Raw genomic sequence first — 15,941 nt, 5'->3', positions numbered from 1 at the left:
AACAATCTCGAGACATAGCTATTGAATAATTTTCAAATGTGGTTATATTTTTCTAAAATTAAATTTATTTAAGTTTATTTTTTTTAATTAATTTAAGTCTATTTTTTAAAAGATAAAAGTAATATGTATATATATAAAGATAAATATGAGAACTACTTGTCACGAAAAAATAAACAAAATTTACACGGACATCTTACGCTTTTTAAGTGCGATAAAAATACTAATAAATTATTACAAAATTCAAAAATAATAAATTTCAAATAATCTAACAAATTAGACCACTATTGGTGGACATTCATCTTGTTATCCAAGTCATTAAAGGACATTAGATTAACCTAAAATAAAATGACTTGATTTATATACATAATCTATACCATAATATAAAAGGCAATTCATGAATTAACTACTATAAAAATAAAAATAGAAGAATTGTCAAATATGGCCCTTCATAACTACTTTCGTCTCTTTCCAAATTTCTCAAACTATTTCTTATTAAAAGTCAAATAAATAGAAGTAGCAAAACTCAGCAAAAACTATAATAAATTAATTATTAGAAGCAACACAAAGGTATCAAGATTTGTATGCAAAGTACACATGTCCTCCAATATAGCGGCCTCCAACACTGTTTTAAAGAAATTTTATTTTCTTAATTTAAAAAAAAATACATAAAATTACATCATAATTGACTCAACAATTATGAAATTGTGTAAAATTTCAGTTCAATTTGAATAAAACGTCAAATATAATAATATCAACTTAAAATGAATTTTAATATAATTTTTTTAAAATTATTTATTAAATTAATATAATTGATGTTATATAATATTTATTTTTCAATTAATAATACAATTAATTGATTTAATATTTTTGAGATGATATTAAAATTAGGTATCAATTATATATTTTAAGTTTAAAAATTTAGAATATGAGATATTTTATTAAATTAATTTTATTTTAAGACATTTTAATTAAATAAAAATTTAATTTTTCATAGAAATTAAAAACGATTGTTTTTATTGCCTTATTCTCGTTCGGACCAGTCCTCTCTTTCATTGAATAACATGTGTAAATATCTAAGAGTATTGTTTTGCTATATACAACTGCAGTGTATTTATCCCATTAGAGTTCGTGAAATGAGTGGTATTAAAAAATAGTATAGAAAGTAGATTAATAAATTATTAGGTCATTAATAAGTCGATGCATTGCTAGCAATAGTCATTATTAAAACATTGTTTTTATTTTTTTTAACTCAGTTGTTACAGCTTTATAACACGTCGAACAAATGGTTATGAAATATAAAGATGATTTCATTAATAATAGAGATTCTTATAAACATAATATTGAGCTTTAAAATTTTTAAATTAATTAATAATTGATAGTTTAGAGACGATAGAGTAATAAAAAATAATAGGTTCAACTCCTATCTAATAATAAATTATATTTAAAAACAAAAAATAAAACCATATATTGAAATTAAAGTTTAGACAATTTAGAATAAGAAAAAATAAATAACAAGAATAAATATTATATATATATATATATATATATATATATATATATAATTTTCTCCCACAATCTCACTTTTTTACACACAAAACTTTCAATAGTGTCCTTATAAAGTTGAGTCATTTTATTGTATGCATGTGTGATTACCACAATTTTTTTTTACATAAGGCATATGTCAATATTGAAGAAGAAAGGATAGACATTGACTCAAAATGAATTTTTAAATAAATTTATATCATTTATTCATTCAACATTTGGCCATTTTTATTTATATTTTAATTGATGTCTTACCTGCTAACTTTTTATATGTTATAGTTGATATCAATTGTAGCCAATCATAACAACAACAAATTGACTAGAAAGATGAAAATAGTAAACAAATAATGAGCATAGATCAAAGACAACAATTATTATCTAGAAGATAAACAAATTACAATCAAAGAAAAGGTAGAGGCAAAATGTATCTATGTATACACACTTGTGCATTATTATATCTAAAAAAATTAATGATAAATTTTGTCTACTCAATATAAAGATCATAACTCTCTATCAATAGATTATAAAAGACCTTAATAAATAAATAAAAGATGGTATTTATTAAATTATATTTAAAAATAAATTTAGCGAAATAAATACACACGTTAGTACAGTAAAGAAGTGATGTAGTCGATGTAATCAATCAATGTATATTGATACTCTAACCTATGTTAGAGAAATAGGGATTTATTGGTGAAATAATGCAATTAAAATGTAAGTTGATCTCGTTTGTGTATAAGTTGTTTGTTCAAATGTCTAAATGAATTTCACTCACAATTCTTTCTATATTTCTGCTTTGCAATTGTATCTCACAGCTTGTAGCAATAGATATCTAATCCAAATTAAACCAAGTGAGTCTTGATTGTTAAATTTGGACCACCTAACCTGCTCTTGAATGTTAATTTTGGACAATTTAGGCTAATATGTTGCATCTGTTTTCTAATAGTAAAAGATCATGGAAAAATATTTGAAGCAATGATTATCTTCAAATGATATATATAAACATGAGAAGAAAGCTTACGGAAGCATAAAGAAGAATTATCGTTACATTTTGCGTGAAAGAAAGCAATACATCTCTTTATTTGGGCATGTATGTGTGTGTCAACTTAGCTACTTGGACTTTACTACATTATGGGTCTCTAGTTTTGTGATTTAAGAATGAAGCATGCTGTGTGCTTGGTTAAATGTCTAAATAGCGTGTGATCCCTATTATTTTTCTTCTTAATGCTTGATTTTTAATGTTTATTGCGATGGAAGGGCTTTGAAGTCAAGGAAAACAACATTGGATTAATTTTTATTAAAATTTCCTGAGACGTGCTTAAATGAAAATTAATCTTTAGGAAACTAATCATGCATTCTCATAATCCTTGTCTCATACTAGGTTAAGCTATTTTATTTGGAATATTTTCATTGATATTGTGGTTTTCTTTTTTGGGTCCTGCTGCCTGTGAATATTAAAATCTTATTCATCTCCATTTTTCTGATTGAAAGTGGTATAAACTTGTGAACTTTTCAAGGTTGAATTAAACAATATACTTCTCGTAGTTTATTTTCAGAAAAAAATAATCCAAGAATCCAGCTTTCAGTAACAATCATTTTTCTAGGGGGTTGGGTGAGCAATCACCATATCATAATTTGACTTCCTGTTTATGTTGCCTTCGTGCAGTGTTGCTCGAATGATGCATACACTAAAAGTGTTGGACCTGCTTGTGTCACAAGATTTATCCAGAATTATTTGATTCACATGTATACTTCTTGTGAGTATATTATGTGGGCTCATAAGGTATTTGATAGCATGCAGGGGAAGAATTTGGTTTCATGGAATTCCATGTTAGATGGCTATGCTAAGTATGGAGAAATGGAGCTCTTTGATTGTCGGTTATGTGAAGGTTAGGGAGTATTTGTTGAATAATTCATTAATATGAGATGATTTGATTCTCTTTTCAGTAGATTGCATTAAAGTTTGTAGCAGTTAACATTTGTTTTGGAAGAGTTATTGCACAAAACCTAGATTTAATGTAGTAATTTTTATCAAAATCCTTTTGGTTTTTGTGTTTAGCAAAATGTCTTCATATTTTAATGCAGTTTAATAATGGTTCTTATTATTAAGATTTCTAATGTGGTAGAAAATATCTTATTTGAAACTGATGGACATGTATTGTGTTGATTCTTGGCCTTTCGTACCAACAAGCTCAAAAAAGGTGCTAGGAGAATAACTATTACGAGCAGACATTGTTAGGTGCCTATTTCCTAACATCACAATCGGATGTTGATGTCTTTAGTACTGTTGGAGATGTTTGTGTGGTTTGATAGAATCTACATAAGACATGAATGATAATGATAATTCAACCAATCACAACATGAATGAGGGATCTCCATTATGCTTTTGAAATTAAATATTCAAATTACCTTATAGGGTTATACCATTCTACATGCTCTTATGAAACAAATTTTGTATAGCAGAGTTTTTTAGATGCATCAAAAATAAATGAAGCATTTATTTTATTATAGTAACTTTTTATATCTTACAGAGTAATCTTGACTTTCCCCTGCATTGCAGAGGACACAATACATCAAACATTCATTCATGTTTGCTGTGATTGGTTGAATTGTCATTGACATTCTACATCTTGATTTGCTTGTGTATCCTTCAAGACACATTGCTCTCTTTCCATACTTTTTCCCCATAAAAGAATATACATGCCAACAATAACCAAGGCAGATCCTGCAATACTGCTTATAGCAGATAGGGATACATTAGGTGCAATGGCATATAGCAAAAGTGTGGAAATCATAGACGAGTAAAAAATAAAAATGAAATCAACCTTCCTAAGTATATTTCTTCCTTTAGTATAGTGAAATCAAGCACAGCCACAAATATTTGTATAAGAGGGGTAAATGCTGCTGTAAAAACTGGACCCCTTTGTTTGACACACCATGACATTGCCACATAGCACAAGCCTGACCCCACCAATCCCTAGGATCACATAAATAACAATTTTGAATTCTTGGTTGCTAAATACCATCTCAGACCCTAAATATAGGATTTTGTTAACTAAATAATGACAATTTAGAAATTTGATAGTAGTAATCATTTTTTTGACAACTAATATTGTTTTACAAGTTTAACCTTCAGGAGAGAGAATTAATGGTATCATACATGGTAAATTTTGTTAAAAAAAAAATTAATGCAGTTGAGAATTTGAAAGAAACTTTATAAAAAGGAAAAAGAAAAAAATCTTCTAAGGGTTTTATATTTAGATAAAGAGATAAGGAGGAAGTAGTAGTTTTGAAAACATTGTACATGATGTATGCATGTTATTGCAAAGAACATACTTACAGTATATAAGATACACATAATTTCTAGCTTTCCTTTGATGATCCAAGAAGCATTATTTCTCTTGATGGCAAAAGTTGCTGTTGTTGATTGAATAGCAGCAAAAAGTGACAAAATAGCAGTGCTAGAGTATTGACATGGATATTTTTTGCTAATCTTTGCTTGTATAATAAACCATGAAGACCACAAGATGCAACCAGCAGTCAGAAGTATTGAACCTATAATCCATTTCTCTAACTTGGCAGCTGGAGGAGGTGCACTTGTATATCTATTTGCTATGTGTTGAGATTGTGGATTGTTAAAGGAAATTCCTTTATAAAGTGCCAATAACAAAACTCCACCAATGCACACAATAGTTCCCAAGACTTTGGTTTTACCACTTTTGCTTTTCATGTTCACCTTCTCTATCCTGGAAAATTTTCAAACCAAAGGGCAAATAAAAAGTTATGGATAAACCTTCAATTCAATGAATCCTTAATTATCATTCTCTCTCATATTTAGTTCCTGAACTATAAAAATATATTAAGTAGTCTGTAAATTATTATTATTTCATCGGGTTAGCTCTCAAGTACTTTAACAAAAATATGAGAGATAGTGATAATTTATTGAATAATTTGATGGATTAAAAATAGTTTTAATGACTGTTTATTATATTTCTATTGTTCACAGATCAAATATGAGAGATAATAATTTAGAGACTAAATTAACTATTTATTAAAAATGTTATTGTAGTTATATTCCACAATCATGTAATATCTCTTAATTTGTTTAACTTACCCAAATGGAAGTGACATGATGAATGTAAATACAGGCACCATGTTAAGGAATGCACACGAGAATGTGGCAGATGTATTCTCTAGTCCAAGAAGAAACAAGTATTGGGGGAGTGTTACTCTGAAAGACATTCATATAAATGTTATAATTATTATACTAATGTTAAAAACATTATAGTACGAACTAAAAGTGCATTGTTTGGTCCTTCCAAGATTACATACCCGACCAGAGCAGAGAGAAAAAGGAGACATATTATGTGAGCCTCCAGTTTGTGTTTTCTGTAAAGAGTAGAAAACTAATTATTTGTACTGTATTTTGTACAATTCTTGTAGTTCTAGAACAATACATGAAGTTTATAATTTGACTGTGAAGTAAGTAGTTATATATAAGTTACTTTTATAATCAATGTGAAATAAAGTTAAACTTTTATAGGTTATTTTATAAACGATTCTTGAGAATTTGTTGAATTAAGTTGAAAACAAAATATACTCATATTATAAGTTATTTTATAACTTAGACATTGATACTTATGCAGTTGCGTCCTTATGTTATACTTATTTTATTGTAGTTTTGATCTCTCTATTTTTACCGTAATTGATCCCTTATTTTAAAAATCGACAGCTTTGGTCACTCAATCAAATTTTTGAACTAAAAGAATGACGATTTGATATATTTCGATGTTTAAAATTAAGTTTTTAGAGGGTTTTATTGCAATTTCACGAGTGTTTATGAATTGTGAGTTGTAATTTTATGAATTGGTAAAAACACGAGAACTAAAAATGCAATTAATCCTACTTAAAATAAGCCTATATAAATTATAAATAAGTTGTACCAAACAATTAAGATTGTTACCTTTCATAGAACCATGCAATGGGTGCCATGAAGATAAATGAAATAGCTTGTCGATATGTTACAATGGACATGTAGTCCATTCCTTCATTGAGAACCATTTTAAGAAATAAATTGACAAAAGCAAGAGCAATGTTAACTACAATCAAGATACAAACCGGTTTGCACAATTCATGGCACTTCATCAACATCATGAATTTCCTTTTTTGGTTTTTAATTTGTTATTTGCTTTGGAGAAAATGGTGTGTTGTCTCTTGTCTTCTTCAATTAATATATAGTGGACTTAATTAGTAACCACATAGGAGAGTGGAACAAATAGGATGATATATTCCTTCATCACATCATGACAATTAATTCCATTCAACATTTCAGAATTCATTGTTTGCTTTTTTATTTTTTATTTTTATTGTATTTTTTATCTCATGGTGTAAACTGCTAAGAGGTGTAATATATTCGTTCAGTATTATTGATTGACAATAGCCTAAGGAACGTATATATATCAAACTCATCACATCAATACTTTTGCCATTTCTTTTCCCATTCTCTTGCTTTAATTAAATGAAATAAAGTGCTAATAATTAAAATCACGTTTTACATATTATTTAACTTCGTCAATTGATATCAGAATAATTAGCTTCTTTAGTGAATGAATATAATCCAAAATAGTTAAAGTATGGTACCATTCTTAGAACCATTAGTTTCTTATCTTTTTTATGAGTTGTAAGCATCATTAGAAAGCAGAGATATATATGATATTGTCTCCAATTCCCTTTAGCCAATGGGTTTTTTTTTTATGAAAATCCAATGGGATTTTTTTTCCTTATATATTGTTGAACCAAGATATTTATGTACGAAAATGTAGATATATTTGGTACTTGTCAAAATTACGGTGAACTTACGGTAGAATGAATTTTTGTGATTAAAGAAACTCGCCGTAAAAACAAATATGTATTTAAGGATTGACCTCTCTCAATCAATGTGTTTTTCCATATGCAATGATAAGAGATTGAATTCTGATGAAATAGTTAAAGAAACTCAAACTGTATGTGTCAATATTGATATTTGTTAGTGTTATATTACTAGCAAGAACAAGATATCAAATCATGGCAGAATATAGCAGCTAGTAGAAAGTCGGAAGGTGCTCTCTAGAATGCATATTATCACTTGCATGGAAAATATGGTTAAATGGATTTAGTACTATCGTCAGATATGGTCAAATTATAAAGCGAGAATATTTATCATATTTAATTTCACGCATACACAAATTACAATCACTATGGTAGATACAAGACACGTGAATCTCCAAAAATAAGTGAAAAGGATGCCCCAATTAAAGATGTGAAAAACTTTCAAAGAAACTTACAAAAATTATATTTATCATCTCACTTAAAAGGAATCTAATGGAGCCTTTGAACATGCAGTATGTAAGATACACATGCTTCACTAAGTTCACCTCGAGATTATGAAGATTTTTTTTGGTACAAAAAGAATTTGATTTAATTTTAAGATTAATGACAATTTTAACTCTAGACTAGTAGAGGATACTTGTCCAACCGATTGAACCGCCAGTCCGGTTTTGATCATGTTGGTAATAAGATCGTCACCTGACTCAGTTCTATCCATCTTTTTTATCAAGGTATAACTACTGTAAATAGGTGCATATACTTGCCTGCAGTTGTCGTAAATTAGTTTAATTTAGAGGCTAAAAAATAACACCAAAAATTTAAAGCTCATGCAAAAGCAAAACAACCATCAATATGTCCAATTATAATAAATAAGTTTAGTAAAATCAATAATATCAAGTCAGACTGATAACCAGATACTGAAGCTCAACCAAAACCAGGTACATTATCTGAACAAGCATATAGAGAGGTGTATGATACATAAGAGTTCAGAATCATCATCAAAGGACATAAAATTGACTACTGCATTGCCCTCTAATCATCATCTCCATGGTGGCGTCTCCTCCTCTTTTCAGATTTTTTGACATCCCTACCCATCCTTGAATCATTATATCCATCACTTGAATCAGTGTCAGTTGATGATGATGTTCTCTTGCTTTTCCGCTTGTGCCGCGAAGTGGAATCGTCAGATGTTTCAGAATCAGAATCTGATAGACGACTTCTCCTTCTCCTCTTCTCTTTCCTACTCTTCCTTTTCTTGTGCCTATATCCATCATCACTATCATCTGGAGACTTGTCCCTCCTCCTCCTCCTGTGCTCCCTCCTTTTCTTCCTCCTCCTCCTTTCACTAGAATCATCTGAATCACTAACCTCCCTCTTAACACTCCTCTTCTTCGCCCTACCTCTCTTTTTCCTCTTTTTGCTAGACTCTTTCTCTGACTCATCTTCATCTGAATCCTCTTTCTTTCTATAAGAACCTCCCTTCCCACTAACTTTCTTCCCAGTCCTTGCAGCAATAGCTCTCTCAATCTCTGAGTCAATCTCAGAATCTGAACTCTCACTATCCTCCTCCTCTTCTGAGCTCTCAACATTGCTTCTCCTATCCACCTTCTCAGCCTTCCCCTTCAACTTATCCATGCCAACCAACCCCAGAGGCTGCATTGCTTCAGGATCCTTCTCCTCCTTGTCATCTTTGATTTTCACATAGTTTTTGCACTGAAACTTGAGGTGCCCAACACGGCCACACTTCTTGCAAGCTCCACGGGACACATCCACATCAGCATTAGTAATCTTAGCAAGCTGTAGAAGCCCTTGGAAGCTGGCATATGCATTCTCAGCATCGGGTTCCGCATTTGGCCGACTTTGAGAAGAATCCTTGTCTTCCTTATTGGGTGCATAAGGGTCATAGCCAATGGCACTCTGCCATATGCCATGGGTTTGAAGGGCTGCACTACTGTGAACCCTGTTGTTCGCAGGCATGCGAACCCTACCTGCTGTAGCCGGCATCTTAAGATTTCAATGTAATTCCCGAACCTGGGGAGGAAAAACAACTATCAGGAACAAAAAATTACCCCTTAAAAAATCATAATGCTAAGTGACCAAGAAGGAGCCACGGATGAACAACCCCCGAAGCCTCTCACATTAAATAATACATGCATCTGATAAAAAATGCCCAGATATCATAAAGCAACAAGAGCAAAATGAAGTATATGATCTCAACCTAAAATTTATCTAGCATGCAAATTGTGCAACAACCATGAAAAGCCTTGAATGCACTCACACACATTAGGCTTAGCACTTGCTGGTTCTAGAATAAATATGCAAATCTAACACTTGATTTTACCTCTATGTGTTCATTCTTCCATACACAAAATATAGATACAATTATTGTACAAGAACAGGGTTCATCTTGCCGATCTTGTTCAGACTGATGATGACTAGAAACTTCCTAAGACAGGTAATTAGCCTAGACGACATAATGGGCAATATTCCAAAGGGGAGTAATTTTGCCTAGATGACAACATATCAATGACAATACTCCCACATGTAAATAGACTATTAATGTGTTCAGAACAGGTATAAAATTCTGCCACTTTACAAACACGAACATCAAAATCTTCAAATCAAAATTTCAGCCACTTAAAAAAAGAATTATATGCAAAAAAAGGTCTGTCAAGGCATAATAATGAGCCAAATCTCGGGCATCAAGTGAACTAACAAAAGCAACCAATTTCTTCAAACAATAAATTCACCAAAACAAATAATCCAGAATCCAAATGATGGCAAAAAAAAAAAATCATTATGATATTAATAATCATCACAAACTAAGTTCACTCCTATGGACTAAAAATACACTAGGGACCATAGTCATGACACATGAGAATGCACATCAACAAGTATTTCGAGTCATAATAAACTGCATAGCACAATGTAACCCATTAGCTTTATGAAAATAAAACTCCTTTACTCATAAAAATCTTAAATCACAGTGCACCGCCAGGAAGAAGTATTATAAAATACAAAAAGGAAGTAGGCTTGTAATATAAATGCAATTAAACATGGTCCACAAAATGCACTTCAATTTTAAGCCTTACTCTGCAGAGTGAAAATTTCTGGTCAGAACAAATAAACAAAAGAAGCTTCTGCTTTTTACTTGAAATTGATTCAATAATGAATCGGTTGTTCTTCAATACATGTTCGTTACTTGAGATGTATACAGTCATAACTCAAAAAGTACACATTAAAATATAATATCTGTATCTTAAATCTAGTAAATATAATTTTGATTATCACAGGCACACTAATATCATAGTTATCTTATAAACAATTTGGTTAACTTTTTAGAACCCATAAGTGTGATTCCATAAGCACCCGTTAGTGACAATAGCTTCATTACTTTTCCCAAGTAAGCCCTTCAACAGCTCCTTAAAAGAAGTATTTGCAACAATAACCGTACAAGATCAACATTGAGAAACCATTCAAGGGAAAAACCAACATTATTACAATGAGTCAAGTGAGATTAGTAAGCAGGCAAGAGAAATCTCTTAAATGCATGCTTGATGGTTCAAAATTTAGAAAAATAAAGAAAATCTTAGAATCTTAATATTAAATGCAGCAATGGGGCTTCAGAAGGATAACATGCAGGCAGAGACAAAAGAATTGAGAGAGGATACAAAATCCAGAGAAATCCGAATAATAGCTGCATCTGAATTGAACCAGCTGAAGGCAAATCATTTGTTCATTCTTGTATTTAAGATTCAGTAGTTACTAGTTAGTACACTCTAAACATCAATCCATTCATAACCATCAACTCGTTCAATCAGGATTCAGTAGTTATTACTATCACCCAAGAAACTTCAAATAAACCCATTAAAATTAAGCACTCAGATCAAAGTTACAAGTTCAAATCTCCAGTTTCCAGAATTTCAGATTTCTTCAAAGATTTTATGTTGTTCTCTATGATTAGATGTTAACTATGCAGTAAATCATCATGGCAGTGATAACACAAACTAGCTGGATGTGAGGTAGTCCGTAAAAACAGGGGACACTATATGAATCCAACAGGTTCATTCAACCTTCAATTGAAAGATATACAAGTAATAGAAAAGTAAATATATCATAATCAAACAGATGCGCACTAAATAGAACAATATTAAGCTAAATCAAACAAAAATTTAAAACAACGAAAGCTCGGTGAAGAACTAAAAAAACAACGAATCAATTTTAAATAAAAAATAGAGCAAATAAACGGCAAATCAAAACAATGGTGTCAAACCCTACATGCTATTCTAATGAAAAAAGGGGGGGGAGTTGGAAATCACAAATAAAAAAATCATATTAGAGCAAAGTAACCATTCAAACAAGCAACAATAAAATCAAATTAGAGCCAGAATGAACATAGAGAAATCAATCAATCTCAGAGACGATGTGAAGTTCTGATAAGGGTATTCAAAAATAAATTTGGGGGTTTTCAATTTTGAAGCAGAAATTGATCAAAGTAACAAAGAAGAAGACTCACTCTTGAAGAAAAACAATACGACGGTAGCCCTACAACTCCGGCACGGTGGTGGTGAGGCGGTGGGAGAGAAGCTTGTGTTTGTTCTTGGTTGATGAGGTTATCGTTTTCTTTTTCTGCGATTTCTCGATTAGATTCAAACTAGATATAATCCTCACGACATGTTATGTTTTGCATTTGGAGTCATTGTTTTCTTAATGCAATTATTTTTGCTAAAAAAAATTAATAAAATAGATTAAGAGAATCGTACTCAATCCAAGGAAGATATCTTATTACAAAATCACTAATAATCTCATTATAATCATGTTTTTTTGAATATTTATTTTCAAGAGAAACGTAAGCAAGATTGTTTAATTTATATAGTAGATTTTAAATAGGTTATCAATAATTTCAATTTAGCAAAACATCTCTCACATAGATATAATTATAGCAATAATAATCAATTTTTTTTATTAGAAAAGACAATACCAATAATCAACGATAATTAATATTATTTTATAAATTGTCTATGTATTACGAAAATGAAAATAGTTAAATATTTCAAATAATACAATATCATAAATTTTGATTTTGTTTCAACTATTAAAATTAAAATTAAAATTAAAATATCTCTTATAGTTAATTCTTTAAATATAATTTCATAAACTATATCATGAGAATTTTCATATTATATTTGTTGGAAATTTTATAACATTTCAAAAATATTTTTATTTAATTACTAATTAATATAATAATATTTTGACATAATTGTTTCCTCAACTCTTTAACTTTTTTTTTTTAATTTGGTCTTTTATTAATTTTTAAGTAATCATATGATTTTTTATGTTTTAAAATATCAACGATATTATATTTTTTTTTTAAAAATTATTAAATTTTTCAAATAAAACTCATAAAATTAATTATCATATTCAATATAAAATCAAATTTCATCAAATTCATAACTCAAATTTTCAAATAAACTCATATTTTCATTATTTAAGTTACGAATTTGATGAAATTTGTATTATATTGAAGATAATTAATTTTATGGACTTTGATTGAAAATTTTGATGAACTTTTATAAAAAAAAAATAACATTGTTAATATTTTAAAATATAAAAGATCAATTTATCACTTAAAATAAAAATAAAGTATCAAATTAAAAACAAAAACTCATCTATAAACACTATCTTTCATTTATTTATCACATTTGTTCTCTTTATATTCTTTAATATTTTTCTTATCTTTTTCTTTCTTTTTGAATCTATTATCTCCTTCATCTATTTCTTAACATCGTCTCCCAATTTCATTTAAAATTTAATTAATTAAATTAACTAATTTCAAGCTTTTTTATACGGTCAATAAATCCTTACTTATATCCTTATATATCATCTGAAATAAAAAATGTTCTTATGAATAAAAATAGTGAAAGTACATAAAAAAAATTAAATTTAAAATCTAACGAAAATAATTATTTTTTGAGTATCTTAACTTAAATGAGTTATATTAACAAGTATATATTTTTTAAAGAGACAAAATAGTTAATTTGAGTAAAAAAAAATTAATGTTTACTATTTTAAAATATTAAATACATAATTTCCAAGATTTTATTTTCTTTGTTTTCTTTTGGATTTCCCTAATAATATAATAAAACCTCTAAAAAATAAATAAAATGAAATCTGTAACAAAAAGTAATAATAAACGGGTTGGGTCGGGCCTGTGAAGCCCAACGAAACGAGTAATGATTTTCATTTTGGGCATTCACCATTGTGAGAGAGAGAGAGAGAGAGAGAAAGAGTTGCGGCTGCTCCATCCCCGGCGACCCCATCGCACCACCAGCAGCTCCACTTTCAGCCGCCAGTAAGTCATGCTGTTCTATCTGTGCTCTGATTTACTTCTCTTCATTCTTCAATTACATCACTGTTGTTAAACATTTCTTTATTATTATTATTGTTATTGATGTGAGATTTGGATTTATAGCTCATCTAAGTTGAAATTGGATTTTATGGTTCTTTTTCCATTTTCTGCTATTAAAACCACCTCCAACTTCTGTTTTCATATAACCTAATCTCTGGATGCACTTGACGTTGATAAGTATATTTTTTTCCAATTCTATTATAATAAATAAATTTGAAGAATAGCTTATGGAGGAAGGAAAAGAGAAGAAGAAAAATTAAACCAAAAGTTTGTAATAATGGTGCCATGAGGGGAGGGGTATCTTCATGCTCAAGAATGTTTTGAAAGTTTGAATATGGAATTTACATGAGGTGATGTATGCTTGTTGAGCCAGTGATTCACTACCTCTACCTAGTTCATCATAACATTCAAATGGGTTCATAAATATATTTTTCAGAAAAGGGGTTGGGTTTAAGAGATACATAGCTTCCCCCTTCTTCATCAATTCAATGAGCTCAGATAATCTAAGTGTATAAATCTCCAATTGATGTTCACTAATTTCGGGAATGTGCGCCTTTATACTATTAATATAAAATAAAAAAACTATAGTAATGGATATCTCCATTTCATTTGGGAGGACCCTTACCTATGAAATACACATACCGACATGACACTGGTAATAATTTGATAGAATTAATTAATTGAATGTAATCAATGTATTGGTGTCGTGTTAGACACCAGAACATGCCTTCGATTTGAAGTGTCGGGGCAACAGAGATCCTTATCCATAAAATATAAAACTAATATCTCTCTAAATGGAAATGTCTATTAAAATGGAGAGATCCTAACCTCAATTCAATTTTCTCCTTACATTTCTTATCTATTTTCCTTAACCTTTCACCTGTTATATGCAATGCCCATCATCATTGTAACCGCTGGTTGGTTGTCGAATAGAAGCATTTGTTGTTATAGTTGCTGGGCATCAGTTTTATATCTGTGTATCAACTATCAGCTGTTTGATCAGAGTAGTAAATGAAAACTTTATCTACATTGATTATTTTCTATGTCCATTTTACACGGTCTTCGGCCAAGATATTCTGATACAGAAGATCCTGTATACAAAAAAAAAAAACATAGAATACAGAAAATATGTCAATCTTTCTGCATATTAGAGATGCCAATTCTCTTGAACTTGTCATGTTTAGAACACCGTTGAGAAGCCAAAAATGCAACTCGATCTCATGACAATTTAGGATCAAATAATAAAAAAGTGTCTCTCTGTTTCTCTTCCAGATCAGAACATAATGCATACACTGGGAAAAATTAAGTGCAGGGTGAGGCACGCAAATCTTTGTTAAGTATTGCAATTTCAACAAATTATTTGACTTTTTTTTATAAGAAAAATATTTGACTTTGAGGAATTCTTTAATTACTAAATGTGATCTTACAATGGAAGATATGCTTTCAATATGCCTTTGGTAACATGATGTTCTGTGCAAATTACAGCTTGCCCTTTTTGATATCCGGATATTATATTATATATGTAACATTTGAAAAAGAAGTCTTAGATTGTTCATAATCTTAGGTGGTTTTGCATCATATAACCAGTTGAGGAATGTTGAAAGGGGAGCTGTTTATATTTAACTGGTCTTTTGAAATATGCATATGCCCTGTAGTTAATACATGAAATTAACTTGTAATTTGTGGATACATTGCAATGCTTGGCTTGAAATTTGATTTACAGTTTTTCAATGTGCTAAAAAGTTGATAATATTTGAAGATCTTTGTTCGTTTCTTGAGTTGTCTAATTCTGTTATGCCAAAATCTGCTACAAAGAAAAGTCAACATACATTTTTAAAAATATTCTTATTTCAACGTTGATTATATTGCAAAACAGATATGGTTATCCCACCACCAGTCAGGCCTCCCAGGATTACAAAATTTCTCAAACCTTATGTTCTAAAGATGCATTTCACCAATAAGTATGTGAGTGCTCAAGTGATCCACACCCCAACTGCTACTGTAGCCTCTTCTGCAAGCTCACAAGAGAAAGCCTTGAGATCAAACTTGGAAACTACTCGGGATGTAGCTGCAGCTGCAAAGATTGGGAAGCTACTTGCAGAACGCCTTTTACTTAAGGACATTC

At 29.9% G+C, this 15,941-nt stretch overlaps 3 protein-coding genes and 1 long non-coding RNA gene across 8 annotated transcripts in view; 2 read left to right on the top strand and 2 right to left on the bottom strand.

The window, feature by feature from the left end:
• The first annotated feature begins 2,128 nt into the window (after positions 1-2,128).
• On the top strand, positions 2,129-6,076 carry LOC113786206 (uncharacterized). Of its 3 annotated transcripts, none has more exons than XR_003472372.2 (3): positions 2,129-2,256; positions 3,209-3,431; positions 5,691-6,076. It is a non-coding gene; the product is annotated as an uncharacterized lncRNA (long non-coding RNA). The 3 variants fall into 3 exon arrangements; XR_012162667.1 differs by lacking the exon at positions 2,129-2,256 and adding an exon at positions 2,937-3,035; XR_012162668.1 differs by lacking the exon at positions 2,129-2,256 and adding an exon at positions 2,959-3,059.
• On the bottom strand, positions 4,023-6,861 carry LOC101512402 (WAT1-related protein At3g30340-like). 2 transcript variants are annotated; one of them, XM_004497168.4, is made up of 6 exons: positions 6,506-6,836; positions 5,875-5,931; positions 5,657-5,773; positions 4,883-5,288; positions 4,368-4,519; positions 4,023-4,275 (listed from the first exon to the last, which is right to left on the bottom strand). In XM_004497168.4, exons 1-6 carry the CDS (start codon positions 6,694-6,696, stop codon positions 4,155-4,157), a joined length of 1,044 nt encoding a protein of 347 aa, XP_004497225.1. In that variant the 5' UTR covers positions 6,697-6,836; the 3' UTR covers positions 4,023-4,154. The 2 variants fall into 2 exon arrangements, with proteins under 2 accessions (XP_004497225.1, XP_073223281.1); XM_073367180.1 differs by lacking the exon at positions 4,368-4,519 and having other exon boundaries at positions 6,506-6,861.
• Positions 6,862-8,239: 1,378 nt separating this feature from the next.
• Positions 8,240-12,165, bottom strand: LOC101511877 (CAX-interacting protein 4). Of its 2 annotated transcripts, XM_004497167.4 has the most exons (3): positions 11,924-12,165; positions 11,304-11,480; positions 8,240-9,438 (listed from the first exon to the last, which is right to left on the bottom strand). In XM_004497167.4, exon 3 carries the CDS (start codon positions 9,409-9,411, stop codon positions 8,440-8,442), a length of 972 nt encoding a protein of 323 aa, XP_004497224.1. In that variant the 5' UTR covers positions 9,412-9,438; positions 11,304-11,480; positions 11,924-12,165; the 3' UTR covers positions 8,240-8,439. The 2 variants fall into 2 exon arrangements, with proteins under 2 accessions (XP_004497224.1, XP_004497223.1); XM_004497166.4 differs by lacking the exon at positions 11,304-11,480 and having other exon boundaries at positions 11,924-12,163.
• Positions 12,166-13,599: 1,434 nt separating this feature from the next.
• The window catches only part of LOC101511325 (uncharacterized), a 2,730-nt gene continuing 388 nt past the window's right edge, over positions 13,600-15,941 (top strand). The window contains exons 1-2 of the mRNA XM_004497164.3: positions 13,600-13,759; positions 15,693-15,941. Coding sequence (XP_004497221.1) covers positions 15,695-15,941 — 247 coding nt within the window. The 5' untranslated portion in view covers positions 13,600-13,759; positions 15,693-15,694. The remainder of the gene's footprint in view (positions 13,760-15,692) is intronic.

This window comes from Cicer arietinum, chromosome 4 (genome assembly GCF_000331145.2).
Source record: "Cicer arietinum cultivar CDC Frontier isolate Library 1 chromosome 4, Cicar.CDCFrontier_v2.0, whole genome shotgun sequence".
NCBI lineage: Eukaryota > Viridiplantae > Streptophyta > Magnoliopsida > Fabales > Fabaceae > Cicer > Cicer arietinum.
The sequence above is the reverse complement of the archived record's forward strand: the minus strand, read 5'-3'. Positions and strand labels throughout refer to the sequence as shown.